This window comes from Marmota flaviventris, chromosome 10, assembly GCF_047511675.1.
Source record: "Marmota flaviventris isolate mMarFla1 chromosome 10, mMarFla1.hap1, whole genome shotgun sequence".
Taxonomy (NCBI): domain Eukaryota; kingdom Metazoa; phylum Chordata; class Mammalia; order Rodentia; family Sciuridae; genus Marmota; species Marmota flaviventris.
In genome coordinates this window covers 46,952,347-46,978,869 of record NC_092507.1, presented here as the reverse complement: position 1 = coordinate 46,978,869, position 26,523 = coordinate 46,952,347, and the positions used below count along the sequence as shown (strand labels likewise).

Genomic DNA, 26,523 nt, shown 5'->3' with positions numbered 1-26,523 from the left:
AAGGACTCTGTCAAGGGAGGCATTGAGATGACTTCCTTCCTTCCTTCCTTCCTTCCATCTATATTTCAATGCCTACCAATGTAGGGTCCTGGACTAGCAAAAGCCTACAGGAGACACTGTTCACACAGTATTGTGTATTATTCTCTAGGATACAACTAATTTGTTGTATCGAACTTGATACAACAAATTTCCAGTGTTGCCAGGGTCCTCATCCAGACCTGGTGTGTAAATGTCAGTGAAAGGTACATCCCTTCCCCTTTTCCTCCTCCTCCTCCTCCTCCTCCTCCTCCTCCTCCTCCTCCTCCTCCCACCAGGGATTCAACCCAGGGGCACTGAACCACTGAGCAACATCATTTACAGGGTTTTTGAATATTTTGTTTAGAGACGGGGGTCTTGCTAAGTTGCTGAGGCTGGATTTGAACTTGCAATCCTTCCCAAGCTGCTGCGACTACAGGCATGCAGCACTGCACCCAGCTCTATTCTACATTTTTTTTTACTATCTCGTCCATGTACAACAAATCCTAAATCTGCTCTAAATTAAATTCAACAGACACTTTAAAATACCTACTCTGTGCAGACATGGTGTTATCATGGGAGCTGGTCACTGGATAAGACCCTTGACAACAGAAGAGCACCCTCAGGTGGCCTGAGAATGGGCACTCACAGTGTTCAGTTTTTGAGCACTGGGTTCTCATCTTTAAAAATCTTTCTCTCCATCTTCTTTCCATTACATTCATGGTTCAGCCCATCTTATGCTCTGAGAATAAACAAAAATGAGATGAGACAAATTAAGAATGATGTGGGAAATAAGCTCATTTTGCTGACTCATTTGCTTCTTCAACATTTATTGAGCACTACTACACTCCTGATACCATGCTGAATGTTGTTAGTTTAAGGACTATCAGACAGTTTTTATCCTTCAAGTATTCATAACTGGGCGGGGTGGGGGGGATGAAGACAAATGAGTCAATGGGAATCCTTGGTGAAGTAAGTAAAGGAATGTGTAAGGGCAATGTCTAAGTTCTTGAAAAGCCATCAATTTTTGGCAGAAATGGTGTTTATCCTCAAGAGCTTCTAACAATGTTGATTTATATGCAGTGAACACTTAGGGAAGAGTCAAAAAGGTCTGAATTCCTTGGGCTGTCCTTGGGCAATCATGTTAATTTTCTGAGCTTCAGTTTTTCATCTGTGAAGTGTAACTGATGATATGGCCTTGCTTGCCTTACTGGGTTATTATAAGGATTAACAGTCATGAGAGTGATTTTTAAATTGTAAAGATCGCCATAAAAAACACAACCATAAGTTATATTAATATATTTTTGTTGCATTTTGAAATGTAAGTCTTTCTACACTTCACACAAGTCAAGTTTTCCAGAGAGAGAGAGAACGACAGAGAGATATTTAACGAGCCCAAAAGTGTCCTTCACCTTTGCCTCCTGAGGAGTTCACAAAGTAGGTCTGATTTGACTTTTTCATCTGACTAAAAAGATACTTGCTGGTATCCCCATTGCACACATGAGAGAAGTGAGGCGTCAAAGAATCTGTCCTGGAACACAAGCTCCTAGAAGTCCTGCCTGGGTGACTTTCCTAGATCTCTTTACACGTCAAAACATTTAATACCAAGCCCCAGCCTTTGGAGACCCAGTTCCTCTCATAGTCCCGCCTCCCTAGCTTGGGGCGAGGTTTCAACTCCGCCCCGTGACGCAACGACCTCGGCCCCGCCCCTGCGCGCCACCTCTCGCGGTATCTCTCGGGAAGACTGACGGGGTCAGGTGCCATCATGGCTGCGGAAGAGGCAGATGTGGATATCGAAGGGGATGTGGTGGCTGCGGCTGCGGCGGCACCGCCAGGGTGAGGCGCAGAGACGGGGTCTCCCCGGGATGGGGGCGGGCATAGATGCGAGGGGAGGACCGTGGATCCTTGGCTGCGGGTCCGGCAAGGGACAGGGAAACCGAAGATGGTGTGTTGGGCCAGAGTCTCCTCTGGTCCCGGAAGTCGAAGCGCGGGTTCCGCCCGCTAGCTTGTCCTGAGCCCAGCAGAATGGTACTTGAGCTCAGGTACTCAAGTGTCCGCATGGCTCTTTAACTTTTTTACAGAGATGCTGTGAGGGAGCAGTTTTCTCTTAGCTTATTGCACTTGCTCCAACAATTCGGATGCCTTCTTGCATTCCCTTTGCCTCAGAATCTGCCGTCAGTAACTAGAATGAGGGCACCTAGTAGACCGGACCTGAGCTCAGGGACTCATCTTCCATCGCTTGCTATCCGTGCGACCTTGGACGAGTCGTTTCGTTCCTTTTTCTACATAGGGGTAGTTGCGAAAAACTTCCTAAGAGGCAGCATGAGTTAAAGGAAAGGGGTCAGATTTTAGAGTTCTGGACAGTTCTGGACTTTCCTTCTGCTTTTGCTGGTTCTACCAGTAACTAGCCTTGTGACCTTGGGCAAGACGCTTAACTTGTCTGAGCCTCAGACTGCTTGTATGTAAGTTGGGGGTCATGATGTATATCTCATAAGGTCGTTGTGAAGATCAAATGAGTCCTCATCCTCGGGGATGGTTTCCTTTAGTACCTATTCCTGCAGAACAGGATGATATGGTTTGAAACAACCTCCTTTGCGCCTTTGCTTTCAAAGTAAGAAATGTGCTTCCTTTCAGTAATGACCCAGGGAACCATCTTCGGTTTCCCTGTCCCTTTCTAGTCTATACAAAATAGAAATCAGATCTATGTTCTAATTGCATCGAGTTACGTTACATAGGCCATTTTTGACATGTGAAGTGGCAATTTCATGTGATTCCTCTTGATATCAGGGCTCAGAAGGAGAAAAGTACCCACCTTGACCATGAGGCACTAAGATAGGGAGTTTCAAGTGTGAATTCTAAAGAACTATAAAAATGTGAGGAATATGGATCTTTACGCAGAGCAGTTGGAAGCTATACAGATAAGTAGGAAGTCTTTCATAACAATTGTTCACAATTTGTGTAGGCTTTAAATTTTAAGTATTTTTGAATGCTTGATTTAATTTATGTTTCATAACAAGTCAATGAAGTAAGTGGACAGGGATACTTAATCTGCAGTCTATAAAGAAATGAGTTTGCCTTGGAAGATCATCTGAGGATTTTGGCTCTATGCCTCTTTCATGGTTTTATCTTAATTTTTCTTATTGTGTTTAATTTTTCTCCCTTTTCTCGTTTTCTTCCTTCCTGTTTTTTCAGCCTTAGGTGTAGTGGTGGCTCTTCAATCTGTCTCATACAAGCAGAACTACAAAGATTATTGGCTCCTGATGGTCAGATTCATTGCTTTATGTGATTCCAAGGAGCCTTATTGACATTATGTTCTTGTAAATGGGGCTACAGTCATCTGGAATTTAGTATAACTGGTGCCCCCTGAAATGTGTAATTACAGCTGATAATAGCATTTGTGGAACTCTTGAAGATAAATTTAAAGCATACTGCTTTTAACCATTTTCTGAGTGCTAGGTACCAAAATTAAAAGATGGCGTTTTAGTTTTCCTTCTATTCTTATCGTTTTTTCTTGTCTTCCTTTTCTTCTGCTTGTTCTTTAAATGATGATATTAAAAAGGGATTTGTCATAGGTCTTCTGCTTCTTCATAGTCACGTAATTTTTGTTAGATGCTCCATATGAAATTTTACCAATGTTCTTCCATGCAAGTTCCCCAAGTTGAACCTAATACATGCTAATATCTCCCAAATCTGTCAGTAACCCAAATCTTTCTCCTGAGCTTCAGAGTAATTTACTCAACTCTCTGAATCTATCAGCACTTGGATGTCCCACAAGTACTTAAATCTCAACTTACAAACTTTCTCCACCAGACCTGCCTCTCTGATGTTCCCTAGTTTACTAAGTGGCACCGGCAGCCACCCATCCGGTCATATAAGACACAGATCTAAAACTTCATCCCTTTTTCTTAACTCTTTCTACTTTCCCATTCTATTAGTTGTTAAGGAACTGTTCATTCTGTTTACATATCCTTTCAAATGTATTTACTTCTGGTCACACTGTTTGTTCCTAAGGTATAAGTTGCTGCCACCTTTTTTTTTTTTTTTTTTGGTATTTTTATAATCGATTCTTTACTGGTCTTTGTCTCCTTGACCCCCTTTATTCTTTACTAAAGATAGGGTCTTTCTTACCAAATGTGAATATTATTCCCTTCAGTCTCCAATTGATTTTGTGATAAATCTTCAGTTCCCTACTAGAGACCTGTGTGATTTGTGACCCACCTACTTTGTTCATTCAATCAAGTGTGAATTGAGCACCATGTACATGCCAGGCCTAGGTATATAGCTGTTGTAAAAATCAAGTCCCTCCTCATACAGAACTAATATTGCTGTTGGATAAGATAGACAGTAAACGTTTTATAGTGACAGATGGAATAAAGTGAAGAAAAGATGAAAGATGAATAGCTTGTCGGCTTTATCTCTTATACTTAGGCAGGAAAGCTGTAAGGTCTGAAACTATGAGATCTCAAACTAAGTATGAATACAGTGGAAAGACTAGGTTTGGAAAAGGGAGAAACAATAGAATTGTCAAGCAGACTGAATAAGGATTGTGAAGAAAGAACAGCAGATTCAGACTTTTGGTTTGGATAACCAGGGAGGTGATGGTGCAATTAACTGGGATAAAGAACAATGGAAGGGTAACAGATTTGGGAGAAAAAGTGATTTTAGACTTACACATGTTGATTTGTGGTATGTATGGAGATTAGGGCAGTGTTCATATGCATACACCAGAGTGTAGATATTGCTAATCCTTCCTATTAGAGAGTACTATGTGAAGAGATTTGTGCAGTGAACTTGAAATGATAATAGTCCCAACTCCCACACACTTGGTAGACCTAGTTATTTGAGCAAATATTTCCTTTTGCTGATACAAGAGACAGAATCCTTTATTTAGCCTCTTCCAGATCAGAGTTGGTCCTTGAATTTAAACCTGGGGAAAAGTTTGGCCAGGGAAAAGTCATTACTAGAAAATTTGTAACTTCAAGTGTACAAAAGCAAAATATTAAATTTAATTATATCACAGTTTGTGGTCCTGAGAACTTAACGAGCCAGCCTTTTTACTTATGTAGTGTACTTTGTAACTTGTTAGTACAATGAAAGGAGTGAGAAAATTAATAAAGTTTGATTCCCCGATGGACATAGAAGTCCTCCAAATAACCCAAATTAATTTTTAAAAATTATATGAGTAGAACTAGGTGTGGTGGTACACTACTGTAATCCCATCGACTTGGGACTCTGAGGCAAGGAGGATCGCAAGTTTGAGGCCAGCCTCAGCAATTTAGTGAGACCCTGTCTTAGAAAATAAAAAGGACTGGGCATGTAGCTCATGGTGAGGTATCCCTTGGTACAATCCCCATTACAAAAAAGAAAAGTGTATGGGATGTCATTAAAACTTCATTTAGTAATTTCTATTTTAATTTTTCCATCTAGTTTTGATTTTTTTTCTTCATTTTGAGGTTGATGCTATAGATGGAAGTTTTTTATGGTTTAGATATAGTTAAAAGGTTAAATTACAAAGTTGAGTTCTTTTACACATATGAGTACATGAGTCAAAACTGAAGTGGTACTTCAAGGCCACAGAGTATGTTGTGGTTGTTGCCTGGGTATTTTTTTCCTTATAGGCCAAGGAGGTACAGTAGGTATTTTTGCTATATTAAATCTTTTTAAGGGGAGAAGAAACCTACACCAGAGTCCCTGAGTATGAGCTATAGCCATTAACCAATATTTATCTCTTATAGCCATTTTCTTAATTATTACAGAAATGATGAAAATAAAGCATCACTTTTACAAGATCACTATCTGGACTCATCATGGAGAAATGAGAATGGCCTTATTGTAAGTATTGTATGAAACTGTTATCATTGCCCAGAGTGCCTCTTTCTTATTTTTAACAGAGGGCTAGTTTTCAGAAATAACATAGATAATACATAAGAACTTTTTTCTTACTTTCATAATGGAAGAAACCTCATTTTTCTTTCAATTTTGAAAAATGTCCTATTGAGAAACAACTTTGGAGCCAGTTGGATTTAGGTACAAATTCTTGACTCTGCCACTTCTCAGGTTTGTGAACCTTTGTTTCTTCAAGTAAACAGTGGGGATTAACCCTACTTTCATTTCTTATTTATCAGTTATTTATTGAATATCTACTATATGCCAGACACTAGTCCAGGTTTGGGAATACAGCTATAATCAAGACAGATGTGGTCCTACTTTCAAAGAGTTTGTATTCATTCAGTAGGAGAGAGAGGTGATAAGTAGGCAAACCATTTGTAGATTATGAAGGAAATAAAGTGCTGATGAGAATACCAGGGTGGGGAGCCTCCTTGAGATAAATTGTCAATGAGGGAAACTGGGGAGGTGATATTTTAAGCTAAAAATTAATAGGAAGAATGGGGAGATATGTGAAGAATTGAGAAAAGAATTGAATTCTAGGTAAAAGGAATAACAATTGCAAAAGCTCTGGTTGAAGGAAGGAGCCCTATACCATGTCTAGAATATAGTGGGAAAGAGAGATGTGAAAGCAGGTAAGAACTCTTGTCATTTAGGGCTTGTGAGTTAAATTATGTTAAAGGGCTTACATTTTATTTTAAGAGAACTGAATCATCATTGAAACACTTTACATAGATTTTATACAGATGGGTAAGTTCATTTTGATACAGTTAATTTAGGATATAGATTCTATTCAAATGTGTAAGTTCATTTTGATACAATTAATTTGGGATGCTAGGGTAAAGATTAGATTGGAGGGGAAGCAAGAGTGGAATCAAAGGGACCAGTTAGGAAACATTTGAAGTAATCTAAGTAAGATTTATGATGGTGGCTTGTCCCTAGTGGTAGCAAAAGAGAGAGACATTAACAGATTTGAATTATATTTTGGAGGTAGAGCTGGTTGGCAGATTGAATATGGAGACTGGGGAAAAGAAAGAATCCACAATAATTACTGGGTTTTTAGATGGAGGAACTTAGTGACTAGTAATGCCTTTTACGATGTTGGAAAAGCAACAGAAGAAGCAGTTGGAGATATGTAATGGTAAGTTTCATTTTGAATATGTTAAATTTGAAAAGCCAATTATATCCAAGATGAAATCTTGAGAGAACAGTTGGATGTAAGCTTGGAGAACATATATGAGCTGATAATTTATAACTTTGGAGTTGAAAATATGCATGATCATCCACAGAGAGATTGTGGCTGAGGGAAAAAAAGAATTGTAAGTTTTGGAAATTTGTTTAGTGTCTAGTAAGATATCTGATGCCTAATAACTCCTCATATATAATAGCCATTATTATCTCATTGTGGGGAGGAACATGAGCCTTGGAATTTGGCAATGCTGGTTTAAGGACTCTTTCTTCCACCTAAAATGCTGCAGTGCTATCAGTGAGCATGAAGTTTTATCTCATAGTTTTTGTGAGAATCAAAGATGTCTGCACTCAATACATAGTAGCTGTTATTATTTGTAATTATAATATTATATATTTTTGTTTACTAAAACATGAAAAATATTTCCAAAACATAATAAAAATATGTGTTCTTACTCCCTTTTTTTTTTTTTTTTTTTAATAGCCTTGGACTCTTGATAGCACCATCAGTGAAGAGAACAGAGCTGTCATTGAGAAAATGTTGTTGGAAGAAGAGTATCCTTTAGTGATTATAGGGGCATTTATGGTTTCAGTTTTAAAAAATCAATGTAAAAATGATGAGAGAGGCTACTTTAGTTCCTAGATGGGTATTACTTGGTTACAGACTGCTATCATGTAATACAATATTTTCTATCTATGAGAAAGCATTTATTTTATTCTTCAAGTTCTGTTTTATTGCTTAGTCTGAGATCCAACTTAATATTTTTTAGAATTTTGTTGTCAGCCAACACTTCGTGATATGTGAGTACTGAATTGAAACTATAGAATATTTAAGTCAGTCAGAACCTTAAAGCCAATTTCCATTTTCAGAGTTAAAACTTAAAAGAGGTTCATTTTTCTAAGGATTCAAAATTATAATATGTAAAAGTTCTTTTCACTTTTTACTCTATAATTTACAGGTGTTTTGTGGGAAGAATCTTAAGTACAAAACATAAAGCAAATACTGTAGAATGAATATTTTATCCCCAAAATTGTGGCTACTTATCTATGTTTCAGCCTCAGCCACTAGTCTCTTGTCCTCATTTTTAAAAAATTTTAATTTGTTATATATGACAGCAGAATGCATTACAATTCATATTACACATAAAGAGCACAATTTTTCATATCTCTGCTTGTATGCAAAGTAGAGTCTTCATACATGTACTTAGGGTAATGATGTCCACCTCATTCCACCTTCTTTCCTATCCCCTACCTCCTCCCTTCTCTTCCCTCCGCTTTGTCCTAATCCTCCCATGCCCACCTCCCAACCACATTATGAATCAGCATCCTTAAATCAGAGAAAACATTCGGCTTTTGATTTTTTTGGATAGGTTAACTTCACTTAGCATTATATTCTCCAACTCTATCCATTTACTATAAATGCCATGATTTTATTCTCTTTTAATGATGAATAATATTTCATTGTATATACGTCACATTTTCTTTATCCATTCATTTACTGAAGAGCATCTAGATTTGTCCCACAGTTTAGCTATTGTGAATTGTGCTGCAATAATCATTGATGTGGCTGTGTCCCTACAGTATGCTGTTTTTAAGTCCTTTGGGTATAGACTGAAGAGTGAGATAGCTGGGTCAAATGGTAGTTCCATTCCCAGTTTTCCAAGGTTTCTCCATACTGTTGTCCATATTGGCTGCACCAATTTGCAGTCCCACCAGCAATGTATGAGTGTGCCTTTTTCCCCACATCCTCACCAACACTTAACGGTTGTTTGTATTTTTAATAGCTGCCATTCTGACTGGAGTGAGATGAAATCTTAGAGTAGTTTTGTTTTGCATTTCTCTAATTGTTAGAGATATTGAACATTTTTTAATATATTTGTTGATTAATTTTATATCTTCTGAGAAGTGTCTGTTCAGTTCCTTAGCCCATTAATTGATTGGGTTTTTTTTTTTTTTTTTTTTTTTTGGTGTTGAGATTTTTGATTTTTTTATATATCCTAGAGATTAGTGCTCTATGTGATGTGCATGTGGTAAAGATTTGTTCCCAAATGTAGGCACTCTATTTGCCTCACTGATTGTTTCTTTGCTGAGAAGAACCTTTTAATTTGAATCCATCCCATTTATGGATTCTTGATTTTAATTCTTATGCTATTGGAGTCTTATTAAGGAAGTCTGAGCCTAATCCATCATGATGGAGATTTGGGCCTACCTTTTCTTCTAATAGATGCAGTGTCTCTGGTTTAATTCCTAGGTCTTTGATTCACTCTAAGTTGAGTTTTGTGCATGGTGAGAGATAGGGGTTTAATTTCATTTTGTTGCATATGGATTTCCAGTTTTCCCAGCACCATTTGTTGAAGAGGCTGCCTTTTCTCCAATGAACATTTTTGCACCTTTGTCTGATATAAGATAACGGTAATTATATGGGTTAGTCTCTGTGTCCTCTATTCTGTACCATTGGTCTACAAGTCTGTTTTGGTGCTAATACCATGCTGTTTTTGTTATGTTCCTCTGTAGTATAGGTTAAGGTCTGGTATAGTGATGCCACCTGCTTCATTCTTCTTGTTAAGGATTGCTTTAGCTTTTCTGGGTCTCTTATTTTTCCAGATGAACTTCATGACTATTTTTTCTGTTTCTATGAAGAATGACATTGGGATTTTGATTTAATTGCATTAAGTATGTATAGTGCTTTTAGTAGTATGGTCAGTTTGACAGTATTAATTTTTCCTATCCAAGAGCAAGAGAAAAATCTTTCCATCTTATAAGGTCTTCTTTAATTTCTTTCTTTAGCATTCTGTAGTTTTCATTGTAGAGTTCTTTCATTAAGTTGATTCCCAAGTGTGTGTGTGTGTGTACTTTTTTTTTTTTTGAGGCTATTGTAAATGGGGTAGTTTTCCTCATTTCCCTTTCAGAGGATTTGTCACTGATACACAGAAATGCCTTTGATTTATTGTCCTCATTTTTTCCTTTGTGTGTGATATTCGTTATTTAACTTCTTTGAGACTCAGTTTTCTTATATGTTAAATGGAAAGGTTGAACAAAATGATTTCTTATATGACTTATAAAGATTATTAATAGTCTAATAAATTATGGTTTATTTTTAATTCATCCCAATTATTGCTGTGTTGATTTTAATTATCAAAGATTAGCTTCTTATAGACTTTCTTATTTTCTAACATTTCCCAAACATTGCAGTTATAGCCTAAATAATTGATATTCAATGAGAGGCACATATAATTTAATATTTCCTAGTTATTTAAAACAGATAAAATTATTTTGATAATATATCATTTATATATATAATTCTAATAATACATCATTTAAAATATTTTTTGTAAACATTATTAATGAAATGTTTTACATTCTTTGTTTCATACTCAATCTTTGGAACCCTGTGTTTTCTATCCTTAGAAAACATTTCAGTTCGTGCCAGTTATGGAGTTTAAGTGCTCAAGAGTCGCATATGGCTAGTAGCCACTATATTAAACGGTAGAATTCTAGGTTAATGAACACTGAAATAGTTACTTAAGAAATGGTAACAGAAATTATAATAATGAGAGGAGAATTATATGCAAGCATTTAGAAGACAGGGTAATGTCTGCTTATATTTTTTGTCCTCAACTCATAGTACCTAACATAATACCTGGTGCAGTGTATAGTCAATAAATATTTGTTAAGTAAATAGTAGTTTGGATTAATGACATTATTGCAATAGGCTAGTTTCAAGAACTTGAGAGAAGGAGATCCTTTGTAGATTTGATCTCGGTGTTCTTTTCATTAGGGTAGAGGGGAATGCTGAACTATTCTCTGTTATCTTTAGAAATATGGAAACAATATTCTCAAATTACTGTAGACAACCAATCTAATTCATCTATTATACTCCCCGTATATTTTAGAAAAAAAGTTTTAAACAGTAAGGCTATTTCTTCTCACTTCTAATAGAGAAGAGAAATTAGCATTTATGTAGCACATTTTGTGCAGGCATTGTGTGATATTACATATAATTTATACCTGTAACAACACTGAGGTATGATATTTTTACCATAATTTTTGTGGACCTAGAAGAGGCTTTCAGAATTGGTTTTGTGAATTTCAAGTTTTCCAAGTCAAACAAAGTATGACTTTCATGAGTCTATAAATGCCAATTTTATATGTCACACAAAAGTTTTATGAGATTAATCTTATTTTAAAAGTGTCCTTAATAATCATACAGGTATTATTTATCTAAAAAATCACTTCCAGGAAAATTCTGGCTTGATAAAAAGGAAGATAATAAAAAACAAACGAACAGGTAAAATCAGTTTAAACTGTTAAACATATAAATGCATTTTTAGAAATTTCTTCTCAAGCTTCCTTATTTTTTTTTTCATGTGGTGCAGTCTGCAGAAAACAGCAAAAATCATGTATGTACTTCTGTTTTATATTTTTAAAACCTTTCTGATCATTTAAAATTATGGAATATTTTTCAAAAATTATAGTTATCTTGAGGAAAAGCCCTCTTGATTAAAAAACAAAATAAATATAAAAACAGAGTTTCTAGTACAGATGTAAGAATGCCATAAGTATGTTGATATTTATTAGCTAGAATTTCTTTTGTGACCCATAGAGGCAATTCATCAAATTATGGGAAAGATAGATTCATAGAGATTTATGGAGAAATTTTAAGAAACCTATTACCTAATACATTGTATATTAACTTGAATTCTATTGCTGTGTTAACTAATTTTCAGCAGAAATCTAATTTGGATTTATGGCTTTCAAGCATTATCTAGAAACTTTATCTTACAAATATTTTTTCCCAATATTTGGAAAATATTGATTTAGCATTTATAAACTTGTAAGTAAAAAAACTATTTAGCATTATAAACTTGTAAGTATATAGTTGGTTAAAATATGGATTGATTACTAGGCCCAGTAGCACAGGCCTGTAATCCTACACAACTTTGGAGGCTGAGGTAGGAGGAGTGAAAGTTCAAGGCCAATCTCAGCAATTTGGTGAGACCCTCAGCTTAGTGAGACCCTATCTCAAAATTTAAACAAACAAACAAAATAAATAAATAAAGGACTCGTAATGCAGCTCAGTGGTAAAATACCCCTGTATTCAATCCCCAGTATAAAAAAAAATGGATTTATATAATTTACATAGTGGTAATTATGCAGGAACTTGACCACTGAGCAGCCTTTGATGTTTGTATTTTGTGGAGTGAACAATAACAATGTGAAATTAATAGAAAGATCAATGACTTGAGTGAATTAGCTTCATCAGCATTTTATTTTTAATTTACTAAAATGATTTTAAAAGCAGTAAGTGTAATGCCATGGTTTTGCAACTTCTCTTCTGGCTCAGTATTTATATGGATTTACCCAGTAATTAAATCAGAGATATTTCTGGAATCATTGTAAATTCTTAGATACCTTTAGGATTGGGGAATGTATTAACACCTGCTGCTTTGTATTCATTCTAAGAGGGCTGTTTTGTTGGTTTTTACATTGACTTCCTTTGATGTCTTTAGTTTTATCCTCACTCAAACCCTGGGATTATATCTTTTGGGGTTCGTATCATTCATAGTAGAGATACATGACAGGGTAAATCTCTCCCCCTAGGTAGAGGCTGTAGCCTTCTTTTTTTGTTTTATTTTTTAATTCTTTGATTCGTTTTAGCCCATGGCTATCTATAATCTTTAGCTGCATACATAAGGAATGTTCCATTTCAGAAATTTTTTTGCAATTCCTCTTTTTCCCCTCAGGGTACACTCTCCTACAAAACCAGCCAGTTACTCAGTAAAGTGGACGATAGAAGAAAAAGAGCTGTTTGAACAAGGGCTGGTAAATAGAGCAATTTTTAATTTATAGTAAAAATGATTCTAAAAGCAAATACTGATAGAGTTATAAGATTAAATTGTAGAGACCAGAGCTTTTAATTAAATTTATTTAACAACTTGAGTTTTTCTGTAGTTAGAGTAATGATGTTTATAGTGTAGTACAAGAGAATTCCTTTTAACTAAGGTACTAAAATAGATTTGAATCAGTACTTTGATATAAACATTTTTGGGGTATTAGTAAAATCCAAGAAATTGTGCTGTTATCTGTATACATGACACCAACTCTCTGTATTAAAAGGTAAAATATTTAGTTGTCTAAAACTTTGTGTTAAGCTGGGTGATCAGCTGAGTTGTTCTTTAATAAACTGTTTGCCATTATGTACACAGGCAAATGTTTTATGCATAGATATGAAGACCAGAATAATTTCATACAAAATAAATTCATACAAAACATTCTTTTGTATGAATGTTTCACTGAAATCTATTTAAAAATGCACAGATTATATAATGGGGAAAAGATGTATGCTCATTTCTGAAAATATTCCTTAATATGAAGAAATTTTTAACAAAAATGTTCAGGAAATTTGTCTTTAACAAGAGTAGATTATATATTTTCTTTTAAGATACTTGTTACTCTGTATTTTATAAACTACTTTAGAAATTATATATATATAATATTTGTGTAATTATTTAAGATTTGTAAATGCAGTTTGAAATATTTACATTTCTATAGATGATGAGAAATAAAATGTTTTTGCTTTTCTAGTTAAAACCATGGTATCTATAAATTCTGTGAATACTAAACGATATTGAGGGTTTTTTTCCCCCGTACTGGTGATTTTTTTCCTATATTGGTATTTCAGTCCGTTGCATCATAGTCTAATTTTAATTAACCAGTAATTTATTTTAGTCTGCTGACAGCTTTTATGTTTTGTCCCTTATAAAGATCAGATATACATATGTGTGAAATAGTTTGTTTTCAACCATTTTTTGGTTGTTAATTGTTGACATTGTTGGTAGTTATGGGAATGCATTTGTGTGCTCAAAAGTCAAAAGTAATCTAGTTATAGGGTGTTAAGTCTCCCTCTCACTTCTGAAGTAATCAGTGTCATCATCTTTGTATATCCTTCCTAAGATATTTTGTCCATTTATAAGCAAATATGTATTTACTTATATAGAGATAGGTAGAAATCTACCTATCTACATTAAGAGATATTTGAATTAGAATGCTTTCATAAACAAAAAACAGAGTTTGCATATATACTGAATTGTCTCAGGCATACGAGAAGGGAATTATGTGATACTGAACAACTAAGGAAGGTTTTTTTCTTATTTTCCTTTGGCAGTGGACTGTCCCTTTATTTTGAAATTGGTGCATGTTTTCCTTGCTACTCTCATTAGTATCTTTTCTCCAGTGTTCATGTTGTCCAAATTTCTGATGTTCCCAGTGATATACTTTTATCTAGATCTCTAGATCTACTATTCTGTGCTATCAAGTTATTTAACTGCTTTTACTACCCACTCACACAAAAAAAGAGAACTGATTCTTCAGTAAGTTAGTCTCAACTAGGTGCTGATCTCTTTTTCTTTTATTGTACTGGGGATTGAACCCAGGGGCACTTCACCACCTTAGCCCTTTTTAAGTTTTTATTTTAAGACAGGATCTCACTTGGTTGCTTAGGGCCTTGCTAAATTGTTAAGGCTGACCTAGAACTTGTGCTCCTCCTGCTTCATCCTGAGTTGCTGTGATTACAGGCTTATGCCAATGCTCCTTGTTAAGTGCTGATCTTCAGTAATTAATTCATACTTACTAACAATTTTCTCAGAAGTACTTTCAGTTTTAAGAAATTGTCCATGTCAGATTTTCTAATGAATATCAGAAATAAGTGTACAAGTTAAGGTTTGTCATTCAGGTCAGATCTTTGAAGATGATTTGTTATTGTTTGTTACTGATAAGACGTGACTGTTTGACCTGTGGATCTGCCTCTAGGGTCTACCTCCCTGAGTTTTGGGTGGTTTTTCTTTTTTTTGTTTGTTTGTTCTTATAAGAATTCTAAAAAATTGAAATGGTTGAGCTACTTTGAGAAGTAGAAAGTATTCTGTGTGGTGATATTATAAAGAGGATTTACATATTAAATGAGAATTATACTTGATACCTAAAAATCCCTTTTGTATAAAATTGTATGTGTTCCTTTCTGTACTTCAAAACATGGGAGCTCCCTCCGGTTCCCAGTTTTTTTCCCCCTCAGCTTCAGTGTTAGCAGGTGCACAGCCTTGACACTAAGAGGGAGGCATTAGATACAGGTTTACTTCATTCGTGATTCAAACTTGTAAGTCATTGCACTGATACTTGTATAGAGTAAAAGTGTCTGTGTGGGGCACAATGGATGTTCTGAAAATTTTGTGATTAGTGTAAAACATGTTCAGTTGATCCTTTAAATGTCCAATGTTCACCTACCTCCTTTTTGAGCACTTACTTATTTTTAAAAGATATCTTAGATTTTGGAACATCGTAATGTGCAGTATGAATGTATACAGTTAGGTAACACAAGTGGTGGATCTTCATATATATTATTATTTTCTATGATTTTTAAAATCACTTTGGATTGTTTTCAGAAGTCCAGGTTCAAGGGAGAGCTTTTTGATTTGAAAGAGCACAGTCTATAGGGAGGATTTCATTGTTTGGTTTAGTCTATAGATAAAGATAGTTTTAATTGTTTTTCAAATTTGCCATTGCTTAAAATATTAATAAGTAAGCTAATCAAAAGCAATTTTTTTCCATTTTGATAACGCAGGCTAAATTTGGTCGAAGGTGGACTAAAATTGCAAAGCTGATTGGAAGTCGCAGTGTTTTACAAGTGAAGAGTTATGCCAGACAATACTTTAAAAATAAGGTAAGCAGAACAAAATTAGTAACCAGAAATATATAATGTAAGTATTAGTGTCTTATTGTTTAAAGTTTTATATTAAAAGTATTTTAACCTCATAAAACACTATGTATGTTTGACTTTAAACACGTTAGAGCATATCTTTAGTTTTTTAACTGTTGCTATTAAATAGTATTTATATACTATACTACCTAATTTTCTATAGTTTAAGGGTAAATATTAACTACCCCAAAACATTCTAGAAGGCAAGGATTATTCCTAAGAGAAAAGCTTAGAGGTCTTGTGTTCCTCTAAACAATATCTCTTCTTTTTTAAGTATTTGCATTATAAAGACGTTTATCTATTATTACAGCTTAGAGGACATAAATGCTAACATGATTCTGGAATCTATTTAATAGTAACGAGGTTTTTATAAATTTTGTGGAGAACTTTCTGAAAACTTTAATAAATAATATTCAGAAAGACATAGTTATATAATTTCTTAATCTTTCAAGTAATTTGTGCTATATTCAGCTGTGTAATGTTGATATTTAGAACTTTTTAACATATTTTGCTTGAGCTCTAAATATGCAAGTATATAAAATTTGGAAATGTCCTGAGTGAAATTTGGTGTTTTAATGTAACTAATGTGTTCTAACTAGTATACAATATTTGTCTTGGTGTTAGCTGGGAATAGGTAGTAAGTAATGGAAGGTATTCATTGTATAGTAATTAGCTGCTACCTCTTTCAACCTAACAAAAGCAACTTGAAGTAGTTTATCAAGGTTGAGGTAATAAGGAACAGAAAAACAGCTTCACCTGATTATTCTTATACCATGCTTCTTACATTAGAATATGTGGAATAAGTTGGAGTATCAGTTGTACTTATAAATGTGGGGTGGAAGGATACATTTATATTATAACAGACATTAGAATTTTATGAACTTTAATGCAAAATTTCATCCAGAATTTTGAGATTAAAAACAGGAGGCTGAGGGCTGGGAATCTAGCTCATTCAGTGAAGTTCTTCCTAGCATGCATGAGGCCCCATGTTTGATTCCCAGAATTGCAAAACAAACAGAAAACCTTAAAATGTAGTAGGCTGCAAATAAATAAGAAGATTTTTAATGGTATATGAGGCTATATGTCCAAATCTTCTCCTTCCCCTGCTACCCTTTTGTTCTTTACATGATCCTGGGATTCTTTTGTGACAATGGAGCTATTATCTCTTACTTAGAGCTATCATATCTCTTGGATGTGTCAGTCATTTATAGGATTTTCCAAAAATATTATATATAAAAATTTTCATTTCAATTCATATTTACTCATTGACTTTCATCTTTTTCTTACATTATCAGGTATTATCAGGAGTGGAAGATAATACCATGGCTTAACATTATAAACTCTGTAATATTGAAGCTGCATTAAGTTAACCTGCAAAAAAATAGTTTCTATAGTTAAATGAAAGATGGATTGAACTTACTGAATGTAAATATGTGACGTAAATTCCCAAGTAAAGGATTATTTTAGCATCATAAGAAATGATCAGCTGTGGTTGTCATTTTGAAAAGTAGACTTTTATAAATATTTTTAATATCTTATAGAACACCTTAACATGAAAGTTGTTGGTTTAGTCTCTGGTTAGTTCAAGCCTATTTTAAACTTAATACTGAAAATAAATACATGGTAGTTCTATATAGATCATTATTATTTTAAAAGTACCAAATCATGAGTCATATATGGGAATTTAAAATGTTGATCTTTTACATTTAAAAAGCAGTTTTAAACACATTAAGGAGAAGCACAGTGAAGGTCTAATGTACCATTATATCTTATTTATTGTCAGTTGATTAAATTTTAAAACCTGGGCTGGGGATGTGGCTCAAGCGGTAGCGCGCTCGCCTGGCATGCGTGCAGCCCGGGTTCGATCCTCAGCACCACATACAAACAAAGATGTTGTGTCCGCTGAAAACTAAAAAAATAAATAAATATTAAAAAAAAAAAAAATTTTAAAACCTTAATATTATGGGTGTCTTATTCTGATTTTTAATAAGGTAAAATGGAGTCCAGAGAAAGAAACACCAAATCAGAAGAGCAGCAGTGATCATCAGGTTAAAAATGAAGATAAAGGGACAAAGGCATGGACACCATCATGTTTAAGGGGACGTGCTGATCCCAACCTGAATGCTGTAAAAATTGAAAAGTTGTCTGATGATGAAGAAGTAGACATCACAGATGAGGTGGATGAGTGGGCTTCTCAGACATCACATAAGAATTGTAGCAGTGGTCTCTTGTTAGACATTCCTAATAGTAAAACACATGAATCCAGTCAAGAAATCAGAAGCCAGGAAATTCTCTTTTGCAGATCTTCCAGGGAATATCTTCAGAACATAAAACAAGATGAGATGAAAACACTTTCAAGCTCAGAAATTACATCATGGACCAAAAAACAGAGCAACAATGAAAATGACTCAGCTGAAGTAAATGATCAGAAATGCAATAAACTGATTAAAAATGGTGACAAGCAAGGTGGAAATGGAATAGATGACTCCAGGCAGTGTCCTTCTCCAGAGCCTTGTGAAATTCAGAAAGATTTTAGTGATAATGAAATGCTTTTTCATTCTTCCTGCCAAATGGTGGAGGAAAGCCATGAGGAAGAAGAGCTTAAGCCACCAGAACAAGAAGTAGAAATAGATAGAAATATTATTCAGGAAGAAGAAAAACAAGCAATTCCTGAGTTTTTTGAGGGACGCCAAGCTAAAACACCAGAACGCTATTTGAAAATTAGAAATTACATTTTGGATCAGTGGTAAGAATAACATTTTGGATGCTGCTTTGAAAACTTGATATTCTGTGGAGTATTTTAACTAGACCTATGTAGAATTTAAAATTTTGCTAGTGATCCAAAGAGCTTTCACATGTATTATCATTTCAGGAGGAAAGATTAAACATTTATCATAGTGGTCTTTTTTTAAAAGCATTGCTAAACATTGTAACCTATGGCTCTCATAATCCATCTGTTCTTCAGAGTGTTGGAGCCTGGAAAGAAAAGGTCTGATGATTCCTTTAAGAAGCAACTTCTTGGGACAGTGTTGGGAAGATGTACACAGAGAATTTCTTTTCATGTACCTTAAGTATAAAGAAGGAAAACTTAGGTGACAGAGGAATACACTGTCGTTAAATGTAGCTAGATTGCATAAATAGTTTTCCTAAATAGCTGTCTTAAATGTTTTCAGCTTGAACTTGTTGCATAATAAGGTATTTCTTAGCATCTACCTTCATCGGGATACAGGAATTTTCTAATGTATGGAGTTACCTTCTAAATTGTCAGTATATTTTAATTAATATGGAATAGGAAACAAGACAAAATACTTCTCATTAACCTAAATACTCAAAAATATTTTGAATTTTTGTTTGTAGCTTATCAGTTAAGTCATCACTAAATATTCAATTTGCTGTTATTGTTTCAAGAATATTGAATTGTATATGGCCAACTTTACAGAGTGCTTCCAGGTGATGGGCCCTTGGGTGAGGATTCAGCAGTGTCCCTTGTTTTTCTCTTTCTCTTTATCAGGTCTTTCTGTCCTGTTTCAGTAACTTTCTGCTATATCCTGGGGATGTTAACAAAGGAAACAAATAATTTGTTGAATCAGATATCTTCATTTTATACAGACAGTATTACATTATTTGGCTTGCAAAGACAGCCATATTCCAACAGGAGGATTTGTTCTTGTTCTTGCCTCATGATCATTTCAATTGGTTAAAGTGCTAAAAGTACAACTTCTGGCTAGTGTTGCTATCATAGTAAAGAATACTGAGGAGGAACAACTCCTAGCATTTACATGGTGTTTTGCAGTTTACAGAAAGCTTTCCTTTATTTCATTTGACTTGTCACCGTAATACTGTGAAATAGACAGATGGTATAATCTTACTTGATAAAGAATAATTCTGAGATCAGGTGACCATTAGGTGACCTGTATTTGATTACACAACCAGCCAGTGACTATGAAAGATGTTAGTCCAAGTCTTTCTGTTATTCTACATTACCTAATTGACACTATTTTTTAAAAGTATATTTACTTGTTTGATGATTCATTTATTTCCTTCCTCCCTTCCTCCCTCCCTCCCTCCCTCCCCAGGGCCTTACGCATGCTAGTGCAAGCACTCTACCAACATTCCCAGCCCTTTTTGATTTATTTTTGCAGTGCTAGGGATTGTGCCCCAAAGCTTTGTACATGCCAAGCAAACTTTCTATCACTGAGCTACATTTCTGCCCTTACGTTTTAAAAGACCAATGGAATGAGATTTCTATTGGTCTTTACTTTTATTTTTTGGAAATAAGAAGATGGGTAGCCAAAATTGAAGGACTTCAGAACAATAACTACTTCTGAAATGTCTATATGAGCCAGGCCTGGTGGCACACCCCTGTAATCCCACTGGCTCAGGAGGCTGAGGCAGGATAATTGCAAGTTCAAAGCCAGCCTCAGCAACAGCGATGCTCTGTCTCCAAATAAAATACAAAATAAGTCTGGGCGTGTGGCTCAGTAGCTGGGTGTCTCTCCCTGAGTTCATTCCCCTGTACCAAAAAAAAAAAATAAATAAATAAAATGTTTATAAGAAGATCATCAATATATACTTAAATGTTTAATCAAATTGTTGCTTTGCATTTTGGATTCCATATGAGGCAGAATAATTTACATAGATATATAAATGATATGGCAGTAGTTTACTAAGTCATTTGTCTTAGTTCTTGAAACCAATTTGGTTTTGCTATTTAAATATGATAATTTAACAGAACAGTGTGAAAGCAAAAAGGAATGTTTTCAACAGAACTGAAATTTTGGTTAGGGACTGGAGGTGGTACTAAAAAATAAAAAAAGAAGAAAGGAAGACTTAAAAGTTTTCAAAATAAAAAGAAGTCTGCCAAATTTGTTTTTAGATAAATCCTTTCCATAAAAGTAGATGTAATTGACTCCCTGGTTAGAGGAATGTTTTTATTTAAAACAATAATCTATACAGTTAACTGAATTTCTACCAAATGTCAGGCATTATATTTAAGCTATCCGCAATCCTCTTGACAATTTTGTCCTCATTTTGCAGATGAGAAAAGTTAGGTTCACAGAGGATAAGGAACTTGTTCTAGATCACACTAGGTGAAGATGATTTCAGAGTCTGGAGTCTTGACTCACTGTTCCTACAGTTCCAACTCAGGGCCTTGACCACTCTGTCTTAGATCTTGCTTTCCTACAGATCTTGGAGAGTCTTGCTTTCTCATCTCAATTCAGGTCTGCGCAGGAAAATGAGAGGCTTCTGACCACCCTAATATATCTTCTTATTCTTCATTCTTTGATCTTGTGTTTTATTTACTTTATAGAGCTTACTCAAATAAATACACATTTAAAAACTATGAAGTTCAGGAAAGGGAGTTTGGAGTTTTGGGAGTGTCTTGATTCTTTGGAATCCCCTATAATATCTATTTCTGTTTCCACTGAGAGTAAGAACTTAATATTTACTAGATTCATTATTAAAATGAATATAAAAATGTAAATATTTGTAAGATAGCTAATAGTTAAGAGACATCTGACCTAAGTAATATGTTTAAAAATTGGAAAAAGTGTAGGGGAAGATAGAACTCAGGAGTAGAATGTTTGCCTATCCTGTGTGGAGGCCTTCGGTTCATTCTCTGGCACTAAAAAAAAAAAAATTGAAAAGTTTAATGCTAAATCTTTTTAATATATTGTCAAAGTGCTCTTTTTTCCAAAGATTTATACTTGAATTTGGATCAATACATAAATAGCCTTCTAACTTAAAGATCCTGGGATAACTGGAATATTGACTTTTTTATTGGTAAAAGAATAGTACTTGTAAAACACAGTACAGGTACCTGTAAGTTATTGCATCACTTAAAGATGTTTAAAGATTTTAGAAAAAAGTACACTTGGGTTATGTATTATATTTGCTATACACTTTATACAGTGAAATGGGTAAATTTTTAAAATATTTCATGTAAGTTTTCCCCAGAAATCTTTTTTTATGTTTTTATTTATCCAAAATAATTGTACTTCCATCTCTTAATTAGGGAGATATGCAAACCGAAATACTTAAATAAGACCTCAGTACGTCCTGGCCTGAAGAACTGTGGGGATGTTAATTGTATTGGACGGATTCATACATACCTCGAGTTGATAGGAGCAATCAATTTTGGATGTGGTAAAAATAAAAATCCAACAACATCTTTTACTCAATATTTTGTATCCTTATAGCACCTATTAATTTCTAGAATTTAAGTAAATTTAAGTATATAGAATTCAAGGAGGTAACCATTATGGAATAAATGTATAATTACGATTTTGCTGTAAATCAAATTTTTGTTGATTAAACTGTGCTTCTTTTTGATCTACAATGAAAACTGAAGGTATAGTTTTTAAAGGAAAAATAATCTAATAGAAATAGTATAGTTCTTTGTCAGGCAAAAGTAAATAATTTTATGAAAACTCTATTAATGGCCCATTAAATTTATGCATACAGATTGAGGCCAACATGGTGCTTAAAAAGTTAAAGACACTGGAGCATTTCCATGCAAATATTCCAAAATCTAAAAAAAGTTTGAAATCTGAAGTACTTCTGGCTTTGAGCATTTAGGGTAAGGGTTACTCTAACATTTACTGTATTTATGATAGAAATGCTATCTAGTAATGATTAAATAAAGGAAATAATTTAAGAGCCTCCACACTTAAATGTATCAAAAGTACCAAAATATTTTAATGGAAGAAAGTTCTTTCACCCATTTTCCCCCATATTTAAATTTGAGGAATAGGCATATTTCAAAATGTATTCCATCCTTTCATTGAATTGACATGACAAAAACTTTTTGAAGAAAGCTAATAGCCATAGTTGCATAGTCATAAGATAACTAGAATCTTAGAGCCCATGGTTTATTTAAGAGGAGTACATTTTGTTTCTTTTCTGTGAAAGTGAAACAACTAACTAGAAAACTCATAGCACCTTTATTTTATTTTATGTGCACAGAGAATTTACAGTCTGCTTTGGAGACTCTTTTTCATTTCAGTGGCCTGGTTTGCCCAAAGCCCTATGTTTATAAATTAGCTTTTCAGGAAAATTAAAACATTTTAGCTTCCTTAGCTACAAAACAAAAATGATCTATATTTGACTGCCAAAGTGAGCAAAGGGAGCTCAGTAGTCAAAAATTAAATAAATTGCTGATTTCCTATATTCGTTTTACTGAAATTTCCTTTTAATAATAGCATTACTTTTATCTGGGAACTACAACATTAGTACATTAAATGTATGATTATGGAATAAGAATCATTGGTGCTCAGATAAAGTCTTTGTAAATGTGTCTTCCTCTTTAACAAGTGAACTTCACAAAATAATAGATTGTTTATCTTTCCTGAACTCCAATAGAACAGGCTGTATATAATAGACCACAACCAGTTGATAAAGTTCGAATCAGAGACAGAAAAGATGCAGTAGAAGCATACCAGCTTGCCCAGCGTCTGCAGTCTATGGTAAACAGCCATTTTTCTAAGTGATTCCTCTACATTGCTCCTTACCAGTTTAGTAAAGAATGCCTACTTTATCTGCTTAACAAATGGCCATTTAGTGGAAGAAAATGTTTTCTATTACACTTCACCTTAGCCATTTATTTTTCTAGCTTCAGTTCAATTTCATACTGGTTTATGAAGCAAAACCAACTATAAAATCCTCAAAATTCATTGACAAACATGCAAAGCCATAATGTTTTGTTAAAGTGGTTTTGGGTGTTTAGTTTTGATTTAGAAATGTATCTTTTAAAACTTTACAGTTCAGGGGGTTAGTGATAAGGCTCAGTGGTAGAGACTTGCCTAGGTTAGGAGACTCTGGGCTCAATCCCTAGCACCACTGAAAACAAAAAACAAACAAAACTATACAGTTCAGGTCTATTTTTCTCTTTCATTTCTATTATTTTTGTGTCTTTAAAAATTGTCTCCATAAGAATCAGTTTTTTGGAGTAACATTTACCTTTAATTCTTAGAATCAGTGAATTTTGTATTTTAAAATTTAAAAGGTAATCTTGTTGTGCATGTAAGCTAAGTTGATTATAGGTAAAATGCATGGGGGAAACAAAAGTATTATCTAGTAGTTATTTTTCTCATTGTTGAGGCTGCAAACCACTTCTACCTAGGTTTACTCTATTAAGAAAGGATGTTTTTTCTTTCTGGAAATGATACGGGTCATACTGCCCTTTCATAGCTTATCCATCTTAAAGGTCTCAGTATTGAGGTTTGTAAAACTGAATATTAGTAATATCAACAAATTCTGTTTTTCACTACTTGTATTAACTTCATAGTCCCCTTTCTAAAGCTGACATATAAAGGGAAGCCATTTCCTTGGTGGTTCTTTCTGGTCTTAAAAATAATTTTGTCCTAGGTTTTTAGCTTTCAAATGATAAACAGAAATGAAAATTAAATGCAAGTAAAAGACAGAAGATCACAGATTTTTTTCTTTTCAAACAATGTCTCTGCCTCATCATCTGGCCTACTCTCCTCACCTGCTGCCAGTGCTTTGACCCATAGCTCACAATTACTGATGTATTTCTGAGTACTAACTGTTGAACATAAATTAATAAAGTTTAGTGAGTCATTGATGATCAGAGATGATAATATTTAAATAAATAAATTAACTAAATTTTATATAGTTATTATTTTGGTTTTGTGCTATCATTTCTCCAAGTTAATCTTGTTACCTTTTGCTTTATTTTATTCTCATCATAGCGAACAAGGAGACGAAGGGTTCGAGATCCATGGGGAAACTGGTGTGATGCAAAGGACTTAGAAGGACAAACATTTGAGGTAATTTTGACCTTTTACATGGCTTATCCATGAAAACTGTTTTCGTCAATATACATCTGTCTATCTTAATGTCATAATATTATAGTTGTTTCATGTGTTAACACATATACAACTTTAGTCTCATGTTAATTTGTTTGTCTAGACTTTTTAGTAAGCCACAAAATGGAAAGCTTTGTTTCTACAGTTAATTAGGAGTCTGACTTATTTTCAGCACTTTGGTTCTCTCCCTGTACATCTTATCTCTAGTTCAAGAATGTATGCCCAGTCAAAGAGTTGGTATGCCTGTTTAATTTCATTAAATACTTATTGAATGATGTTTTCTAGACATTAGACATTGATATACAAATATTGAAATGTTTTTCTACTAATTCCTAAAAAAGAAACACAGGCAGTAACTGTGTTTGTGTTTGTGTATATACACATGCACACCCTGTTCTAAATATACAATTTGTTCTAAATAGCCAGTACAGTAGAATGTAAAGAATGCATGATTGTGTTTTTAATGGCTTTGTTACCTTGAGCAACTACTTAACCTCACTGAATTGTGTGTTTTTTAAATTTATGAAACATGAATAATAGTACTTCCACAAAAGGATTTTTGTAAGAAGTAAATGAGATGAAGTATATAAAAGTCTTAGTATTAGATACTCACTAAGCCAACATGCATAATGTACTAGATAAATGTTGGCTCTCTCTCTTCAATCCCCATTTCCTGCCCTAACTTTAACACCTGAACACTCTTCTAGGCACAATAATAAGTAATACATGGTTTCTTACCATAAGAAACTTATATTTCTGTTAGGAAAGACAAAAACCTATGCCGAGTTACATAAGGTTGGTCCATGAATTATAAGGCCCTCTCAAAGACTATGATCAGGGTAGGTTTCCACAGAAGAGGTGGTATTTGATCCAAAATATCAACAGAAGAATCATCTTGAAAGTGGATTAAAATATTCCTGTCTGAGGAAGTGGATAAGGTGCAGACATGGAAAATACTAAAATATATATGTATATTCTGGAAAAGGTGCATTAGCTTATCTCAGCTAAGGTGTAAGGTTGGTAGTAAAGATGAAATTAGTGAAGTATGAACATTAACTCACTTAACTTCACAGTAACACCATGATATTGTTATTATTACTCTTAATCTTCCCATTTTTAAAGATGAGTAAACTGAAGCATGAAATCAACTTTTTTGATAATGAAGAGCAGAGCCAGACATTCTGGCTCTAGAATCCTTCTGGAGTTTGCACCCAACCCCCAAGTGCTGGGATTGAACCCAGGGCATCATGCTTGTTAAATAAACATTTACCACTGAGCTACACTCTCAGCCTTTAGAAACTGTGTTGTTTTTGTTTTGAGTTTTTTTTTTTGTTTGTTTGGTTTGGTTTGTTTTGGGTACCATGGATCGAACCCAAGGGTTTTTTTTTTTTTTTTTTTTTGAGACAAGAATTGTAAGTTGCCAAGGCTGGCTTTGAATTTGCAGTCCTCCTGCCTCAACCTCCTGAGCTGATTACAGGTGTGTGCCACCACACCCTACAAAATATGTGTTCTTAATTTTAACACTGTGCTGTCCCAGTTGTGAAAGAAAATTCAGCACAGTAGAACTTAGTAACTAGAAAGGGAAACTAAAAGACTCAGATGATTCTAAGATTCTTTAACCTGTGTGATTGAAACCATTGATTGAAATGGGCATATCCAGAGGACTATATTTTCAATTTGATATGGCTGTTTTATTTAAAACAATTAAAAAAAATATTCTCCAGTAGGAGACCCATTTAAGTCAGTTTAGTCTATCTTATTCTTACATGCTCTTAAATTGATTTTAAATGACTGTTTTATTACTTTTCCATCTGTGTAGTTGATGGACTCTTTGATAACAATTGGTGTTTTGTTTTA

At 34.2% G+C, this 26,523-nt stretch overlaps 1 protein-coding gene across 5 annotated transcripts in view; it reads left to right on the top strand.

Annotated features, from left to right (window-relative positions):
* The first annotated feature begins 1,769 nt into the window (after window positions 1-1,769).
* Window positions 1,770-26,523, top strand: part of Mysm1 (Myb like, SWIRM and MPN domains 1) — a 41,352-nt gene continuing 16,598 nt past the window's right edge. For 4 of the 5 annotated variants that reach the window (XM_071617887.1, XM_071617885.1, XM_027945008.2 and 1 more), the window contains exons 1-11: window positions 1,770-1,851; window positions 5,772-5,847; window positions 7,574-7,644; window positions 11,300-11,377; window positions 11,466-11,489; window positions 12,834-12,912; window positions 15,704-15,802; window positions 17,830-18,584; window positions 21,855-21,985; window positions 23,201-23,304; window positions 24,550-24,627. In XM_071617887.1, the coding sequence (XP_071473988.1) occupies window positions 1,781-1,851; window positions 5,772-5,847; window positions 7,574-7,644; window positions 11,300-11,377; window positions 11,466-11,489; window positions 12,834-12,912; window positions 15,704-15,802; window positions 17,830-18,584; window positions 21,855-21,985; window positions 23,201-23,304; window positions 24,550-24,627 (1,566 nt within the window). In that variant the 5' untranslated portion in view covers window positions 1,770-1,780. The remainder of the gene's footprint in view (window positions 1,852-5,771; window positions 5,848-7,573; window positions 7,645-11,299; window positions 11,378-11,465; window positions 11,490-12,833; window positions 12,913-15,703; window positions 15,803-17,829; window positions 18,585-21,854; window positions 21,986-23,200; window positions 23,305-24,549; window positions 24,628-26,523) is intronic. The other variant, XM_071617886.1, reaches the window with a different exon arrangement.